The sequence below is a fragment of the Ambystoma mexicanum genome, chromosome 6p, assembly GCF_040938575.1.
Source record: "Ambystoma mexicanum isolate Mex_15411 chromosome 6p, UKY_AmexF1_1, whole genome shotgun sequence".
Lineage (NCBI taxonomy): Eukaryota > Metazoa > Chordata > Amphibia > Caudata > Ambystomatidae > Ambystoma > Ambystoma mexicanum.
This window is the reverse complement of record NC_090935.1, coordinates 575,920,493-575,937,618: the sequence shown is the minus strand read 5'-3', so window position 1 is coordinate 575,937,618 and position 17,126 is coordinate 575,920,493. Positions and strand designations below refer to the sequence as shown.

Below are 17,126 nucleotides of genomic sequence, written 5' to 3'. Positions count from 1 at the left end.
GCACGTGCACATGCATGGAGTGCGCGGAATGAAGTGGCTAGATTTGGTTCCTTTTTGTGCTACTTTGATGACACACCGTCATCCAGACATTATTATTCATTGTGGAGGGAACCGTTTAGGACATGTGTCTGGAATCTCCTTGCAGTTTGCAATGAAAGAAGGACTTGGGAAAGTCATGGACGCGTTTCCAAACTCTCAAGTCATTCTTTCTCGCATTGCGCAGAGACAAATGTGGCTGAGTTCTTCTTCATTTGGTCCACAAATGTAGAAAGTGAGGCGCAATATCAACAAGGCTGTTTGCTCTTTTTTGAGAGATGTTGGTATGTCCTCTTTTCACAATGAAAATGTTTCGTAGCACACACATTTTTCGCAGAGATGGAGTACATCTTACTCATGCTGGGAATCAGATTTTTCTGCAAAATATACAAATGCATTGCGACCATTTTTGGAAGTATAACAATTCCTTTTCCAGTTGGTGTTGACCAACTGAACTTTTTGAGACACAAAAGAGCACCACAAAAAGGCTCTTTTCAGAGCCCCCACTTACTCTCGGAGAAGAGTGCAATGGTTTTGATAGCTCAATACCCCAAAAATGGTAATGGCTGTGTACTTCTAAAAACGCACAGGGCCCTGCAGCATTTCATTGGCAATTCTTTTTTAAACTGTGGAAGGTGGCTCTGAAAAGAGGCATTTTTTTGTGTTGTTTTGTATTTATTTTGTATTTTTTTAACAAGACACAGAAGGAAAGGAAGAGTGGGGAAGGGGAGGGTAAGGAAGCGACACCAACCACGGGAATAAGAAAGGGTAGGTGGATAGAGGAAGATGTTGGGTGGGCCTCACTTCGGTAGGTAGCAGACTTTCTCATGCTCCTGGACCGTAGCCTCGGAAGCACTTCGAAGTGTCTCCTCCCTGCAGAGTACCGCATCGCAGTACATACACAATACTGTGACCCTCAAAAGGTAAGGGTCTACTGCACGACGTATGGTCTGCAAGGCGGGTTCAGGGATGCGCTGCCCAACAGGAGTGTCGCTTGTGGTAGCAGGAGCAGATACGGAGCGTGTTCCGGAGGAACACAACCTACTACTTTGATCGAAGGGGACAACCCTTCAAACTGCTGCCTTGTGATAAGACCTTAGGGGTCACCGCATAGAAGTGGTCCTGTATACAGACCCGGTTTGCCACGACTGAGCACTAAGTCACACTCAGTGCAGTACACCTTGTCTGCACATGCCTTGGGTACCCTTCCAACGGTGGCAAAGAGCCTCCACACCCAAGACTCACGCTGGCCGGCAGTAGTGGGAACTTCCACTACCTCATCCTAGTCTTCCTCTTCATCCCTCTCTACATCTCCACGCCTGTTCCCCTCTCCAGGCCCTTGGGAAGGTGGTGGTGGTGGTGGTGGAGAGGGTGGGGTTGGTGCTGAAGCCGAGGCAGCTGCACAGGTGGAAGCCATGGTTGCCATCTGGGATGTAGCACAGCAGGCAGAGGAATGGCAGAGCAGACACAGCACACACAGCACAGCAGGCAGAGGTCAGCAGCCAATGCAATGCAGCACACCAATATTGAGCAATGCACTCTCTGGTAGCCAAAAACAGAATGAGGAGCGGCTTTAGGGTGTGGCCTTTTATCGGGGTGCTGGAGCGCTCTTTGCCAAAAGCACTCAAAAAGTTCCAAAAAGTATCCAGATCGTTAGAGACATGGGCATGGGTGACGTTTCACAGTAAAACACCTTGGATTGCTCAAAAAAAGCTCTTTTTTAGTGTCCGGGGGCCCAGACTGTGCTCGCGGACAAGGGCCTACACTCAGCATGGGTGCAGTCACATGATGACATCGCGGACACGTTCGCGAATGGGACGGCTGTCCGTAAGACACATATTCTGCTGGATCGGTTGTACGCATGCGCACGTGTGTTCTACAGACAGGGTTTGGGTCCCGAACAAATTAAAAGTGCGACACACGGGTGTTACGACTGTTACGAACAGGCATGATGTTCGTAGGACCCTGAGGGTGGGATGCGCATGCGCACAAGTGTCCGCCGGACAGGGTTCGGGTCCCTGAACTAATTAAAGGTGTGTCACAACTTTGCGGACGGGTTAGGCGTTCTACGCACACCTCCATTTTGATTGCGGACAATACGAACAGGGAGAGTGTCCTTAGGACACACCCATTTTGGTTAATTGCGGATATCCCGGACAGTCGCGCAGTCCGTGGACTCCCAAACCGACTTTTTTTAAAAACAAAACACAGACGCATACAGGAACAGTATACATAATACTTTATTAATATACAAAAAGATAGAAATTATGAAAGGGGGGTAGCAGAAATGGGGACGTATACAGGGGAATTAAAGTTTTCTACATGTAGGGTGGTAGGGGAGGAAAGGACTGAGGTATCATCATCATAACGTTTTTGGTGATGGGGAATTTTTGTTGATGGTTGACTGGGGCATGGAGAAGGGGTACAGGTGCACGTAGGACAGTGATATTTATTTTTTTCCATGATCTGGTTTTCTACAAAGTTCTTCAAAATAATGAAATTGGTCATTAATTGATCCATTTTTTGTTCTAAATGCTGTAGATGATTTTCCACAGTGTCTGTTTGTTGTTCCAATAGTACATGATGTACTGTTTCAGTATTATGCTTATTTTCTGTATGTAATGTTAAAGAAAAAAAGAATGTGTTGGGTACATGTCAAATAATGTGTATTACTTGGCTTACTTTGAAAACTGTAGCGTCTACCATTAGTATCACTGTTTTTAGTCATTTCATCCCGGGAAAATGTTCCTCAAGCCTGGCCATTTCTGTGTTAAAAAAAAAAAAATTATTTTTTAGTGTATCCTACAAAAGAATGTTTATAACTATAGAAATTAATGTAGTGTACTTTCCAGTTTGTTTTTCAGTTTTGCTGTTACTGCTTTGTAGGTGTGCTGTTGATATTTGCTTTGCAGTTTCTGTATACAGCATCAGTGAGGTAATTCTGCTGGAGGCATATGTATTTTTTTTTGGTATGTTCCATTATGTTTCATATGCTATGTAATTGGACTGTTGGTGTCTTACATACATAGTTTGTACTTCTTATTTATTTTTTAATGCAATTTGTATGTTGCTCTTTGAACATGTTCAGTGTGTTTGTTGTATGATACAACAATGCAAGATACCCCCTGAGTTTTTGGACAGTGTTGATGTTGACCGAGTCCGTCCGTGGAGATTTGCATGGTCCGCGTACCTTGAAGCCACTAGCATAGGACAGGGGGTTCAGTACTTGTATGATATATCTATATAAACTAAGGGTATCCTAGTAAAAACCTATTAAATTCATGATATCTATATTCAGTGAAAAAAATGGGTTTAAGGGATGTTATGGTTAAGTTGCGCTACTAAAAACCTATGAAATTCAGTGAAAAAACTTTTGTTAAAAGGGACTTTGTTAAAGTTGCGCTACTGTTAAAAGGGACGTTATGGTTACAAGTAAACCGAAAAACCCCTGAAATTCGGCAGTTATTGTAAGCTAAGCAACCATAACTCGTGCCACCACCATGCACTGCTAAGAATAACACCCATGACATCAAAGAGGACATCACAAATATCATTGATGACATCACATGTCTAGCCCCTTCTTTTTTTGTTCACGGACATATCTAGGCCAGGTGGGTTTATTCACTGACAGTTAGAAACGTAAAATTCTTAGCTTACCATAACTGGCGAATTTCAGGGGTTTTTCGGTTTTACTTGTAACTACTAACGTCCCTTTAACAAAGTTTTTTCACTGAATATATATATATATATATATATATATATATATATATATCACCCGGCCCGCGTTAGCGGGCGTGTAGTTATGGTTAAGTTGCTAAACTCATAGGAAGACCACTTTTTCGGCGGCTTAGAACTTCGCTCCCCCTGGAGGAATCGTGACCAAACTTTGCAATAAAAGTATATAGCCAGCTCTGAATTATTTCGCCAAGTTGGGTGAGGTTTCGTGCAGGGGAGGAAAAGTTGTAGGGTTTTTTTTTTTTATTTCATAGACTGAATGGGGAAAAACTTTGCGCACGGCTACATGCTGAACAGCTGGACGGATTTTCACCAAATATGCAGGGTTGGGTCAGAAAGCGTGCTTTTGCGTTTGGTGGAAATCCAGCCAGTAAAGAACTGAAATGTACATCCCAAAAAAATTAGTGATTATCCGAGTCCGCTTTGCGGACCCATTTCCCTGTTCGCTCCGCGGACCCAAGTCTCATTGGCCTGTGGTACGCTGCGATGTCAGCAAACATTGGACGTGGCCGGTGGTTGGCTGGGGGGGAAGCGTGCTGTGCGTCAAAGGTTTTGGGAAACACTCCCATGGTTGGTATATCGCAGGATAGGGTTGTGGTGTGTGGGGCAAGGCTCTAAGCCATTGTGTGCATGGCTGAGCCTCTTTTACGTATCAGTGTGTGCACTATAATTAGTCATATCTGGCTCCGCTCCAGCGTCCCATTTCCCTGTTCGCGGCACAGTCAAAATTTTGATTGCACTGCAGTGTGTGGTGACGGGATGTGTGTCAAAAGTGTTCCATGATGGCGGTATGGTATATCGGAGGACAATGGAGCGGTTAAAAGGGCCTGAAAAACATATTGTATTGTATGGCATCTGGTGGTGGGAAGAAAGGATGGAAAGGGTGCGGAGTGAGAAGTGCTTCATGTTATACATCTCATTATAGGTGGTCTACCAGCCTATCAGTGCATGCTCTGCCAATGCTCGGATACCTCAACAGGCAACAATCTTGTGTGGTCATTGCAGGCAGACTTTGTTACGGCATGCGAGCTGCAGCGGCGATGTCTTTCTGTGATGAGTGGTGGCAGACATTTGCAGAAGGGGAGTACATTCCACAAGACATGAGGATTTAAACATAGCGTGTATATGACGTGCTGTGTGAAGTAAGTCCATAGCCCCTTCGATGCATGGCTGCAGCCCTAGCCCAGAAAAGTATGTCCACTGGTTGGAAAGGTATGTCCACTGCACTGGTTGAAAGTAGGTGCCACATTGTTGCTTATTGTGTGCGTTTTGGCTGCAGTACACACAATGTTGGTTGCATGGGTGTGATGATTGGTAGAACAACCTACAGTTGTCGGTGTATGGGTGCAGATAGTGCAGTGACCAGTCGTGCAGTGTGTCCACAGGGTCCACTAACGGAATAGTGTACATATGGAAGAGGTCCCGGTGCAACTGGTTCTTATATGTGCTTGCGTAGTGTGCATTGCGCAGATTAGTAAGTGTTGCAGTGCACTACGCACCATTGGTTCTATGCACTTACTAGAGTGTTGGGAGCAGGCCTAATGTTGTGAATATTGTCTTGTTTGGTTGGCATGCTTATAATGCTTTGTGATTGGAAGTGGGTAGCAGTGCCAAACACAGCGATATATTTCTGTATTACGGTAAGTGGAACACATGTCTTTGCCTCCCTGCTTTATGGTGCGGCGGTTGGGTGGAAGTGCTGGTGCGTATATTGCCTTTGTGATTTCTGGCACATGCATGGCTCTGTTATGTTGTGGAGAGTGTGACCTAGGCCTAGACTGTTGGATACACGGCCGAAGGCCGTATGCTATTCATCCAACAGCCTAGGCCTTCTACACAGCCACCACAATATAATGCAGCGATGCAGTTGACACTCTGCATGAATTTGAAGTTGGTGAGTAGCACACAAAGGTTGCGGAGGACATTGTGCACTTGGTGGAACAGCAGAAGTGAGCTGCTATGCGTACATTAGCATATGGTGTTCATCATTGCCGCTGTTGCACAATAGGGAGCCACATGTCACCATTTGCATTTGCTATGGTTAGGCCCTTATAAGACCCTTGCATGAGAAAGTGTTTGAACACATTGCGCCATGAAAGGAATTCATCAGTATCAGAAAGTTGCAATATGGACAATGTACAGAGTCACCGCCATACCGTTCAGCACAGGCAACACAACGACATGGAGCCATGCATGTAAAGACGTGGGCAGGGTGAAAGTTGGCAGGCGCAATTGCAGATGGGGAGTGCATTACACATGACATGAGAAGTAAAACATGGGTTGTACTAGGGTATGCTGTGTGTGGTGAGGCCCTATCGGTCAGTGATGGTAGAGCAATGGCAGAAGGGGAGTACAATGGAGACCACATGAAACATGAAACGTACACTGCAGTACATTGTGTTGCGTGTGCTATGCCCGTAGCCCCTTCGATGAATGGTTGGCCACCTTGCACCACCAAATATGTGCCCTGGGGTGAAGTAGGTTTTACAATGTTGACTTCGGTGTGCAGTTTGTGATCATTGCATAAAATGTTGCTTTCATGGTTGTGTGGATTGGTTGCAATTCTTACACTGTGTGGTACATGCCTGGACCTGATGGAGTGACGACTCCTCTAGTGGGTGCAGTGGTGAAGTAGTGGATGCTTAGAAGTAGCTGGGGGGACCTGCATGTACCTGGCCACTTGTTCACCTGCATAACTCTGTTATCTTGAGATGGGTGTGGCCAAGGCCTACACGGTTGCCTGTATAGCAAAAGACTGTAGCCCGTAGGCCAGGCACCGAAGAGCCTAGGCCTGCACCATAACACGCCACAATAACGCAGACATGCAGTTTTAAGTATGCATGTCTCCGATGGTGGCGACGTAAAAATAAAATGGTTCTGCAGGACCTTGTAGACGTGGTAGAACAGCACAAGTGACCAGATATCCGTCCGGTACCATATGATGTACGTTATGCCACCACCTTGGACAATAGGGAGGCACATGGCGCTATTTGCGTTTGGCATGAGTTGCCCTTTGCACCACCCATCATATGTTTGTGGATTGTGGTATGTGGCAAATGTTCCCCTTCATGAGGCCATTATGTTGTGCTGGGTGTAGGCAAGGCCTACACTATTGGGTACATGGCCAAGGGCCGTAGGCCGTTGGTCATGCACCCAAGAGCCTATCCTTTGACGATAGCCAGCACACCACACTGCAGCCATGCAGAGTTGGCTCTGCATCTCTCCGAGGATGGTGACCTTTGAAAAATGGGTGCAGAGAGCAATTTACACTTGGTGGAACAACCAAAGTGAGGTGCTATGCGTTCACAAGCACATGGTGTAGGTCATTGCACGTGTTGCACATTAGAGGGCCATATGTTAGCATTTCTGTTTGCTATGGGATGGCCTTTACAAGAACCTTGCTTGAGGAAGTATTTTAACATATTGCTCCATGAAAGGAAGTCAGCAGCATCTGAAAGTTGCAATATGGACAATGTACAGAGCCACTACCTTACCGTTCAGCACAGCCAACACAACGTCATGGAGCCATGCATTCAAAGATGTGGCCAGGGTGAAAGGTGGCAGGCACTATTGCAGATGGGGAATGCATACTCCTGGGGAATGCATGCAATAGGGTGTGCTGTGTGTGTGAGGGCATAGCATCTTGGATGCATGGCTGGAAGCCTTACACGAACAGCTATGTGGGTTGCTTGCAACTACAAAGATTGTTGCGTTTCGTGTGTGGTTTGTGAGTTGTACATGCTTTGTTGATTCCATGGGTGTGCTCAATGTTCGCACATGGTACATTTTCCAGTGCATGGCAGGAGCTTATGGAGTGAACAGTTCTGCAGTGGGTCCACTGAGTGCTGTGGTAAGAAAGTGTATGTTTACCAGTGCATGGGGTTCAACTGCATAGTGTATTTGCTTGAGTAGTGTGCATTGCACAGGTTACCAACTACTGCACTGCACTTTGAAGTATTTTATCATTGGAGTTGGTGGAGTGCTGGGAGGAAAAAAACTATAGCTACCTGCAGTTCGTGGTGCTGGGTGCCGCTCTGAGTGAATGTGGATGCTGAAAGCGAGCATCGGTTTGGAGAGCTGTTACTTTCACATGACACAAGATCTGTACTGTGAGTGTGTAAAGGTACGTCTGCAGTGCAGTGCAGAAATGATAGTGTTCGATGCGTAGTTCTTGGATGTGAACGGTACATGCGTGTGCGACTATTGAATACTACCTAATGCCGGAGTGTTGTATACATAATAGTGGAAACAGACTAAGGAGTGCCTGTGCTTCACTGGGGTGTGGCCCTCGCTGTAGCTGGGAAGGCGCATGTGCTACAATCTGCCCTTCTAAGCATGGTGCCTTTGCAAATGGAACTGTGGGGATTATATAATCAGTTATCGACGGTGTGGTTTACAGGAAGGGGCAGTGATATATTTCCCCAAACCTCGATGCAGTGAGGTTGACCGAGATGGACAGACGCAGAGTGCTCGTCGAAGGTGATAGCTTTGTGCAAGATCCGCACAGGTATGCCGTGGAAAGAGCCTTTGATGCTAACTTTCAGTTAGAAGGAGTGGAGGCTTTTGGGGCACAGTATGAGTGGGGTTTCAGAGCCATGGTTCTCCTTTGTGCTTGTGGGGCTTCTGCCGGTAGTGTCCATGTTGTGGTCGTGCATTATGGAGCACTACACTTGGGGTACATGTCGTGCTCACGTGTGCTCCGTCACCTCAAGAAGTTGATAACAGCAGTTATGCAGATTTTTCACACTGCCAAGGTGGTTTTCTCCTCCATACCACCAGGTCGGGAGGGGTCTCATAAACAGAAGCATGTGTGACTTTATGTGCAGTGCTGGGATGTTCTGCACCGACTATGACAGCATTAACAGCATTAACGAGCAAGATTTGCAGTGGTTCCAAAGAAATAGATATTTTTTTACCTCCATTGGCAATGCTGTTTTGTCTGCCACTCTGCATGCAGTGTTGCGTACAATCCTGTCGAACTGTAAGAGAAGCGTTGACGTTCAGTCTGTACAAATGTCAGGAGGAGAAGCAGACAAACTCATCGAAAGAGATTACTACAGACCCAAACCCCTAACCTGTTTTGCATTGTGTGTATGATATCATATGATGTGCAATTTTATGCTACGGCATTCGTAATGCGCCTACACACACGTCTAGCAAAGCACAACGAGGCAAGGGAGGGGAAACAGGGGGGGGGCAGAGACAACAACCCTACAAGGCCAGGTGTGACTTTGATCGCCCAAGTGCAAGGGTGGAGGGACAGGAAGGTACACTACATGGGAAGAAGAACAAATGACAATAAGTACAAATATGGGCCAAAAGTGCCAAGTGCACGTATAAGTGCACACATGAGGTGGTGGATGCACTGTTAGGCATACAGAAAGTAGCGCAGAACCAATTAATGTCAGGCAGTTAGTCGAGGAGAGGAGCAGAAACAGCAGATGCTAAGAGAAAGTTTCAGGTGCTTCCGGAACCGGCGGTGGTTCCCCTCAATTGTCGGGGAGGCTGGGAGGTTGTTGCAGAGGGAGGCCCCAGGCGTAAAAGCACATCTACCACCAACTGTTTTTTTTGCAGAAGCGCCTGACCTCGAGGGAGTTGGAGGCGGATGAGGGAAGAGCTCGCGCACGCAGATATATAGGGAGTTACCCTCAGATAATGCAGAGTCTTCTCACTTTATTCCTCGCAATCACTGGGAGCTATTGGTGACATCTCAGTGCACGAGAGATACCATCCCAAGTCGCGCACTCCTCTTCTGGATGTGTTCCAGAGGGCGGAGAGTAGAAGGGGGCAGATTTAAAAAGAGCCTGTTTCAATAGTGCAGCCTACACAGAAGTACAGCTGTGCAGACAATGATCTTTTGGAAAGTTGCTTTCACTTGGTACGATACATTCAATGCTGCTATTGATGGCATTTGTTTACGATTTATGTAGGAGGTGGGTTAGTGGGAAAACATTTCGTAGCATTGTCGGAAGCAAAGCAGGGAGTTCCTGTGTTGATATTACACTGTATGATATGGGTAAATGAGAATGTTGCTGCAAGCACATATCACTGAAGTGTCACTTCATGGTAAGTGATGGGGGGAAAAAAACAGTATGTTTTTAAAGAACGTAATGGCGGCTCAGTGGTGGATACCGTGCGCAGAGGCACTTATAACACAGTCATACACATAGTGCAGAAAAAGTTTCCATACCTCCATTTTATGGTGATCGGTGCGCAAGTAGATGAATGTGAATGCACAAATCTTGCAATCTTTCACTGTACTTTCTGATGGACGTGCTGTCAAGTGACAGTACACTAGCATGCTGAATTTGTAACGGTACCTATGAAGTGTTGTGCAGAACTGACAAATGTTAGATGGTAACGTCTTGGGTGGCATTGGGGGAATCTTATGTGCCCATTTACCCGTACCCAATGAGGTGGTGCTGGACAAAAAGGTAGTGGAAAGGGAAGTAGGACTGCTCCTGCTTTACTGGGGTGCGGCCTTCACAGTACTTTGGGCACTGCACGTGTCACAATCTGCGCTCCTTACGTTGCCGTCAATGGACATGGGACTTTCCGGATTATCCAATTAGGTACTGTGAGTGTGGTTCACAGGAAGGGGCGGTCAAACTGCTGTACATTATACTCTGCGTAGTGAGGCTAGTTGACATGGCGAAACCCATTTTGTTGCCTTTAGGTTTTGCCTTTCTACTAGATTTGCACGAGTATGCCCTGGAAAGAAAGTTTGATGGCAATTTCGGGTTGGAAAGGAGTGGTCGCATTGTGGAACGGGTTCTACGAGCGCAGTTTGGCTGACATGGATGCACTTTGCAAAGACCTGGCCACTTTTGCTAGAGCCAATGTTATAGTCATCCACTACGGCAGCATGCATATGTGTTACATGTCGTATTTAGGCTTGCTCCATCGACTGACGAAGTTGCTAAATCAAGTGAAGAGGCATTTTTCCCCACTGCCAAGGTGCTTTTCTCATCCATAACACCATGAAGAGTATGGGCCACTGCTTATGGATGTTGTTCCGAGCCAGGCGCAGGAAGGTGTCTCATCAACAGAAGCATGTATACTTTTTTGTCCGCTGCTGGGATGTTCTTCTGCAACAATGACCTCAGTTGTGGAAATGCAGATTTTTTCCAAGCAAATGGCATTTCTTTGTCACCCATTGGTAATGCTGTTTTGTTTGCCCATCTACAAGATGCGGTGAAGAGTTTACTGTAACAATGTCTGCACAAGAAAACACAAAACCAAATAAAAAGTGAAAAAAGGCGTTCCTCCAGAAGCATCTAAAAAAAAATATATATTTATTTTTTTTAAAGGCTCTTTTAAAAGTTGCCCCTTATAACAAACTCCTCCTACCCTGGTTGCAAGTTATTCCCCCACACTCGCACGCAGCACGAAATCTACATCCAGGGATTTTCAGGATGGCGGCGATGGAAATGTGACTGTGGAGCCACAGGGATTGCACAATAATGCTTCTGGGCAGGGTGTGTACGCAGGGGACTGTTGTACAGAACTGGTACTGTTACATGGAGAGCTCTTCAATGTCATTGGTGGAAGCGCATGGAACTTTTTAACAGTACACAATGACAGCGTGCTGCAAAGAAGAAACTGGAAAGGGAACAAGGAATGTTTATGCTTCATTGGGACACGGCCCCCGCCGTCCTTGGGCAAACGCATGTGTGCATACTCCCTTTGCCGTTAGGTACCCGTGAGATTGGGACAATGGGGACTACTGGAGCTGCAGGTGTGGGTCACTGTCATGGTCATGAAGTCAGGGGCACAGGCATGCAGGGGTCACATGCACAGGAGACCTGGGTGTACACTGTCCTGGCGCCTTTGTCGCAAGGCCCATGAACAAAAGTAAACAATTTAACACCAAAAGGCTTCTATTGTGGACATAGCACTTCAGATACATTAACCTTGAACATTCCATCCATTAAGCAGGAAGCATTAACCTTGAAGCAGCCCTAAATGTATTCTTGGGTGTGGCTGCTAATGGATTGCCTTTGCACATGCTCACTCTCTAGGAGTGGCAGGGTGTGGCTGGTAAGCCGGCCCCAATGGCCATGCCCACGATCTCAGCTATATAAGCTGCCCCGATCCTCAAGACAGACGCTTCGCGTTATTCTGCACTTGCAAGCAGCGTAACGCTCACTGTCGCCTGAGGTCAGACTTACCTTTGAAGATCCTGCTTCCTGGACATTCTGCTTCCTGCCAGCATACTTACCAACTGGGGGAAGCTGTTCTTACCTGTACATCTCTTTGGCAAACCAAGTATTCATCTTTACACTTTCCGGAACACCGAAATCTTCATCTTGGCACCGCAGCACGGCACGCTCCATCATCGACAGCAGCGCCTGCAAGGAAAAACAGAAGACAAGGTTAGGCATCGAAAAAACAGCCAGTTTAAGGTTGCGCTTCGCCATACTTCGTGCTTTTCCTTAAACCATCACTTCTGCTGTCAAACATTGTGGTAGCATGCATCTTCCATCCGGCCACGTCTCACAGCTGCATTGAGGCAGCATTTCCATCTAAGGGAAGAGAACAGAAGAGAGACAATATTGCGGGCATAAATAGGAGCAACATCTAAAGACATTTAACAGAACAAACAGCATCACAAGAGCTCAAGAAAGACTTACCAATCATAAGGAGAAGCATAGTCGCAGCTGGACTGGACTAATTGTTATCAGGGATCAGTGAAGGAACTAGATCCCGTTCGACGCGCCTCTGCCAGAAGTAGCAGGACGGAGTGCTTATCTTCCATAATTCATAGGTGAGCTTTATGGGGCAACGTATGCTCACAGAAACCATACTTTAGGGTACGAGAAGTACAACAATCACAGATTGGCGCACTCACACACTCTTATCTCCACGCAAGAGCATTATCATCACGTACCACCTCTCACAGCTTTGCTACTGAGGAGGCCAGAAGGGGGTGATTCAAGTTCAGGGAGGGCTGTAGCCATGCCCCAACGCCTCCACAGAGAGCAGGTGAGCGGAACAGACACAGCAAGGTCCGTTCATAATTTTCTCCATTAGTGTGCGTAGTCAGCTGGACTGACATGGTTGCTATTAGTTGCAGATGCACTGTAGCACAGCAGATTTGGTGCATCATTACTTACAGGGCAAACCTATGTGGCCTGCTACTCTGTTCTGAAAAGCTGCAAACAGATTTCACAGAACCTCTGGGGTGTGCCCTTTTGTAGGGTTGCTGTGGACAACTTTCACCCGGAAAGCAGGCCTACATTGTTCCAAAACATACATACATGTGCAACTGCACATTGTGGTGTGTTTGTAAGCGTGTACTTTCCGAAAAACACTCTGTACATTGCTGAACCCTGCACTTTCCCACTGTTCGAGGGTCCGGCCCCTGTCCCCGAAATAAGGGCTCACGCACAGCGTGGGTGGGGTCACATGGTGACGTCGCCACTGTTCTCCTTTGGGAAAGCTGTCCACTGGACGTGTTTTTGAGCGGAATTTGTTGTGCGCACATGCATGGGTGTCCTATGCACACTATTGCCTTCTCTCTACTGACTAAAAGTGTGCCATATGTGCGTCAACCATTTAAGGTGACACTGGCTATTTATAGGGTACATCAGGTGGGATGTTTATCTGTATAGCTAGCTACCTGTAGGACGTGGGTGGACACCCCGACCTAATTAACGTTCCTTCACATATGCTGCAGAGTGGCGATGTCCCCAGGACACAGAGGAACAGATACAAATGCGTGTACTTGCACTACACACCAACATCCAGTCCCACACGCATTGATAGGTGGTGGACAACATGCAGACACAAGGAGCCTGCTGGCGGCGTACGGATACCTCCATTGTCATTGTGGATAGGCCGGACAGCTGCAGTGTCCGTAGGACACCTACCTTTTTCTTACTTGCAGTCATTGCAACAAGGACTGTGTGCTGCTGAGTCAGAGCCCCATTTCATGTAACAAAGAATACCACACAAACACTCAGCAACATTCTCATTATTACCGTATCCTTGTATACATGCTAGCTTTTCCTTGTACACATGCATACACCCCATTTGGGAAGGAAGGGGTAGCAGAAGTACTTATTGTGGGGAAATGGGGATTTGCACAACTTGGTTGTGAGGGGAGGAAGAGATTGATGTATTACCGCAAGGTCTCCCATGAACCGGTATTTGAGGGAATGGCGGGCTCCAACATGGGGAAGGAGTACATGTGCAGGCGTGCCAGTGCTGTGTCAGTTTGTCCAAATCAAATTATCTTTGATGTCATGGGTGTTAATCATTGCAGTGCACATTGGTGGTGAGAGTTATGGTTGCTTAGCTTACCATAACTGACGAATTTCGAGGTTTTTTCGGTTTAACCTGTAGCCCTAACGTCCCTGTAACAAAGGTTTCCATTGAATTTCATAGGTTTTTGCTAGTGCAACTTAACCATAACGTCCCTTTAACAACGTTTTTTTGTCAGAGGCAATGCACACACATATATGGAACAAACTCAGAGTATCAACAAAAAGGCTCCAAGAATCTCTTCTAAACAACAAGCGGAATAATCTTGAAGCGTTGAGACAGAGAGTGAGAAACAGTGCAGCAGCTCCTGACAATGTGTGGACAGAGAAGGGCGACATGCTCCAAAAACAGGACTGGGTCGTCAACCTCTCAGATTATATCCCAACAAAGGCAGAAAGTTCAGTGCTGTCCAGGGGTCTCACTTTCTGCCCCTCGAAATCCATTGACAAAAAAAGAACCGTGCAGCGATCTTGAGGCCTTCTTCAGGCGACTCAGTTTGGAGGAATTATTTCATGACAAACCAGATGACAGCAAGACAGCAATGAAATAGTCAACTGGGACACATACAAAGCCAGAAAACAAAATTCCAATTGGACATCGGACGCAACCCAAAACTGAATCGATACATTGAAAGCTTTGGACATAGAGCAACATCAGCCATACTGGACAAACGCATTAAACATTTGTATAACACGACACCTCCAGAAAGACGGGCTATGAAATCTCTGAACAGCAACAAGAGTATTACAATCAAACCAGCAGACAAAGGAGGATCAGTTGTCATAATGAACACCTGTGACTATGTGCAGGAGGCTCACAGGCAACTTTCTGACAAGATATTACAAAAAGCTGCAGAAAGACCCAACAAAACAATACAAAAGAGAACTCAACAAGAACATTAAGGAACTTCAGGATGACTTCCAGCAACACATTCAGAGTCTCATACCAGATAACCCAATATCTGGTGCTTTCTACATGTTTCCCAAAATACACAAAGAAAACCACCCTGGACGCCCAATTATCTCTGGGTCAGGCATGCTGACTTAATATCTCTGGCTGGGTTGAGAATACCTTGAAGCCACCGGTAAGAGTGACACCAAGCTACATCCAGGACACCACTGAGCTACTCAACAAACTGGATGATATAGGCCCCTTCCCAAGGGGCACATTACTGGCAACCATGGATGTGGAGGCATAGAATTGCTCAGTGAGGCTCTCACTGAGCTTGGGGATGCCTAGAGGTGTAGTGAATACTACGTCAATAAATTCAATCTTTGATATCAAATGGTTTCATCTGTATAAATCTTTCAATCAACCTGTAGTGGTAGAAGAAATAATTACTTCCACATTCATTTTGGTTTTCAAGTAACCAGCTTTGTTTTAATTCAATGTTCATCAGCAGAGGCCCTTAGCCGATGCATTTTGGACACTTTGACCTTCATTAGGGCGGGCTCTAAAACAAATTAACAAACGAGAGGTAAATAAACCTCTATTACTCTTGATCCCAATATCAAGTGTCACAAACAAAAGAAATTAACATGAATCCATTCGGGTATGCAGGACATTATTGGAGGATTTCGGGGAGGCCTCTGGGCTTAAGATCAAATTTGGCAAATCGGAGCTCCTGAACTTAACTCTAAGGGCGGCGGATCGGGAATCATTAAGGGAGGCTATCCCATTTGTATGGAGCCTGGGGGGTCTTAGATACATAGGCGTAAAAAAATCACACCGACTTTAGCATGCTGATACCGAGCCAATTACCCACCGGTATTGAAGGATATCGCACGAGACTTCCGCAAGTGGAGGGGGCTTTGGATATCGTGGCTAGGCAGGGTGGCTACGGTTAAAATGGTAACTCTCCCGCGGCTGCTGTAACTCTTCCAGGCATTACCTCTGGCAATTCCATCGAGTTTCTTTAAGGAACTGAGGTCTCTGAATGGTGTCTTCAAGTGGGGAGGGAAAAAAGCGTGAGTCAGTGTGCAGCTGTTGATGGCACCTAGGCGAGAGGGAGGTTTGGCATTACCGAATTTTCAACAGTATTATGAGGCGACGCAGCTACGGGTAGTTAGAGAGTGGCTTCGGGAGGGAGTGGCCACTTAGGATAAGCAATGGGTGGCACTGGATAGAGCAGTGGCGCATCGTAGTCTGGCGGAAATTCTATGGCTCCCAAAAGAGCATAAGCCCAAGCATCTATACGAAAGCACTATTACGAAATTGATGGTAGAGAACTGGGATAAATTGATGAGGGTTAAAGGAATCACAACCTTTCCCTCCCCTTTCACTCCCTTGTTTCGTAATGGCGACTTCACCCCAGGGATGGAGGGAGGGGCATTTCAGCAATGGCAAAAAAGGGGGCTGTAACCGGCTGGGTGATAGGTTTCGGGAGGGGAGGATTATCTCTTTTGAGGAGTGTAAGAGGGAATACGGGGTGAAAGAGGGATAAAGACTCAGATACGCACAGCTACATCACTGGGTCCTTAATCCTGTGAACAAGCAGGCCGCAACAAGGGACACAACATGGTTTGAGAGGTTCCTTCTGTCTAATGATGGGTCCAAGGGTCTAATATCTAATTTATAGAAGATTTTGGATGATGCAACTGTCAGAGGTCCATGGCCGTATATGCGGAGGTGGGAGCAGCTCTTGGGAAGGGAGATTGAGCGTGACGAGTGGGAGAGACTATGGAGGAAAATTCCCAAGTTAGTCAAAGCATCCCAGCTTCAGGAAATGTGGTATAAAATCTTATTTGGGTGGCATTATACGCCGGCTCGTCTCCGGGAGTTCTATCCTACTACTTCTGTGAACTGCTGGCGGGGATGTGGGATGGTGGGATGGTGGGATGGTGGGCACGACCCAGCACATATGGTGGACATGTCCAAAAATTAGGCCTTTTTGGTTAGAGGTTCAGAGGGCTCAGGAGCAAGCATACGGAGTAGACAGTAGCAGGCCCCCTGAGGAGGTCCTCTTGGGAGTTGGCCGGGCTACCAGCGCGGGGAGCCTAAGCCCCGGGGTAAAGCAAGGGCGATCCTTACGATTGCAGCTATGACAGTAATAGCACAAAGATGGAAGAGCAGGGAAGTGCCCCTACTCC

General features: G+C 46.6%; 1 protein-coding gene across 1 annotated transcript in view; it reads right to left on the bottom strand.

Moving 5' to 3' along the window:
- CENPH (centromere protein H) overlaps window positions 1–17,126 on the bottom strand; it is a 600,657-nt gene that overhangs the window by 523,979 nt on the left and 59,552 nt on the right. The window contains exon 2 of the mRNA XM_069627395.1: window positions 8,688–8,750. Coding sequence (XP_069483496.1) covers window positions 8,688–8,693 — 6 coding nt within the window. The 5' untranslated portion in view covers window positions 8,694–8,750. The remainder of the gene's footprint in view (window positions 1–8,687; window positions 8,751–17,126) is intronic.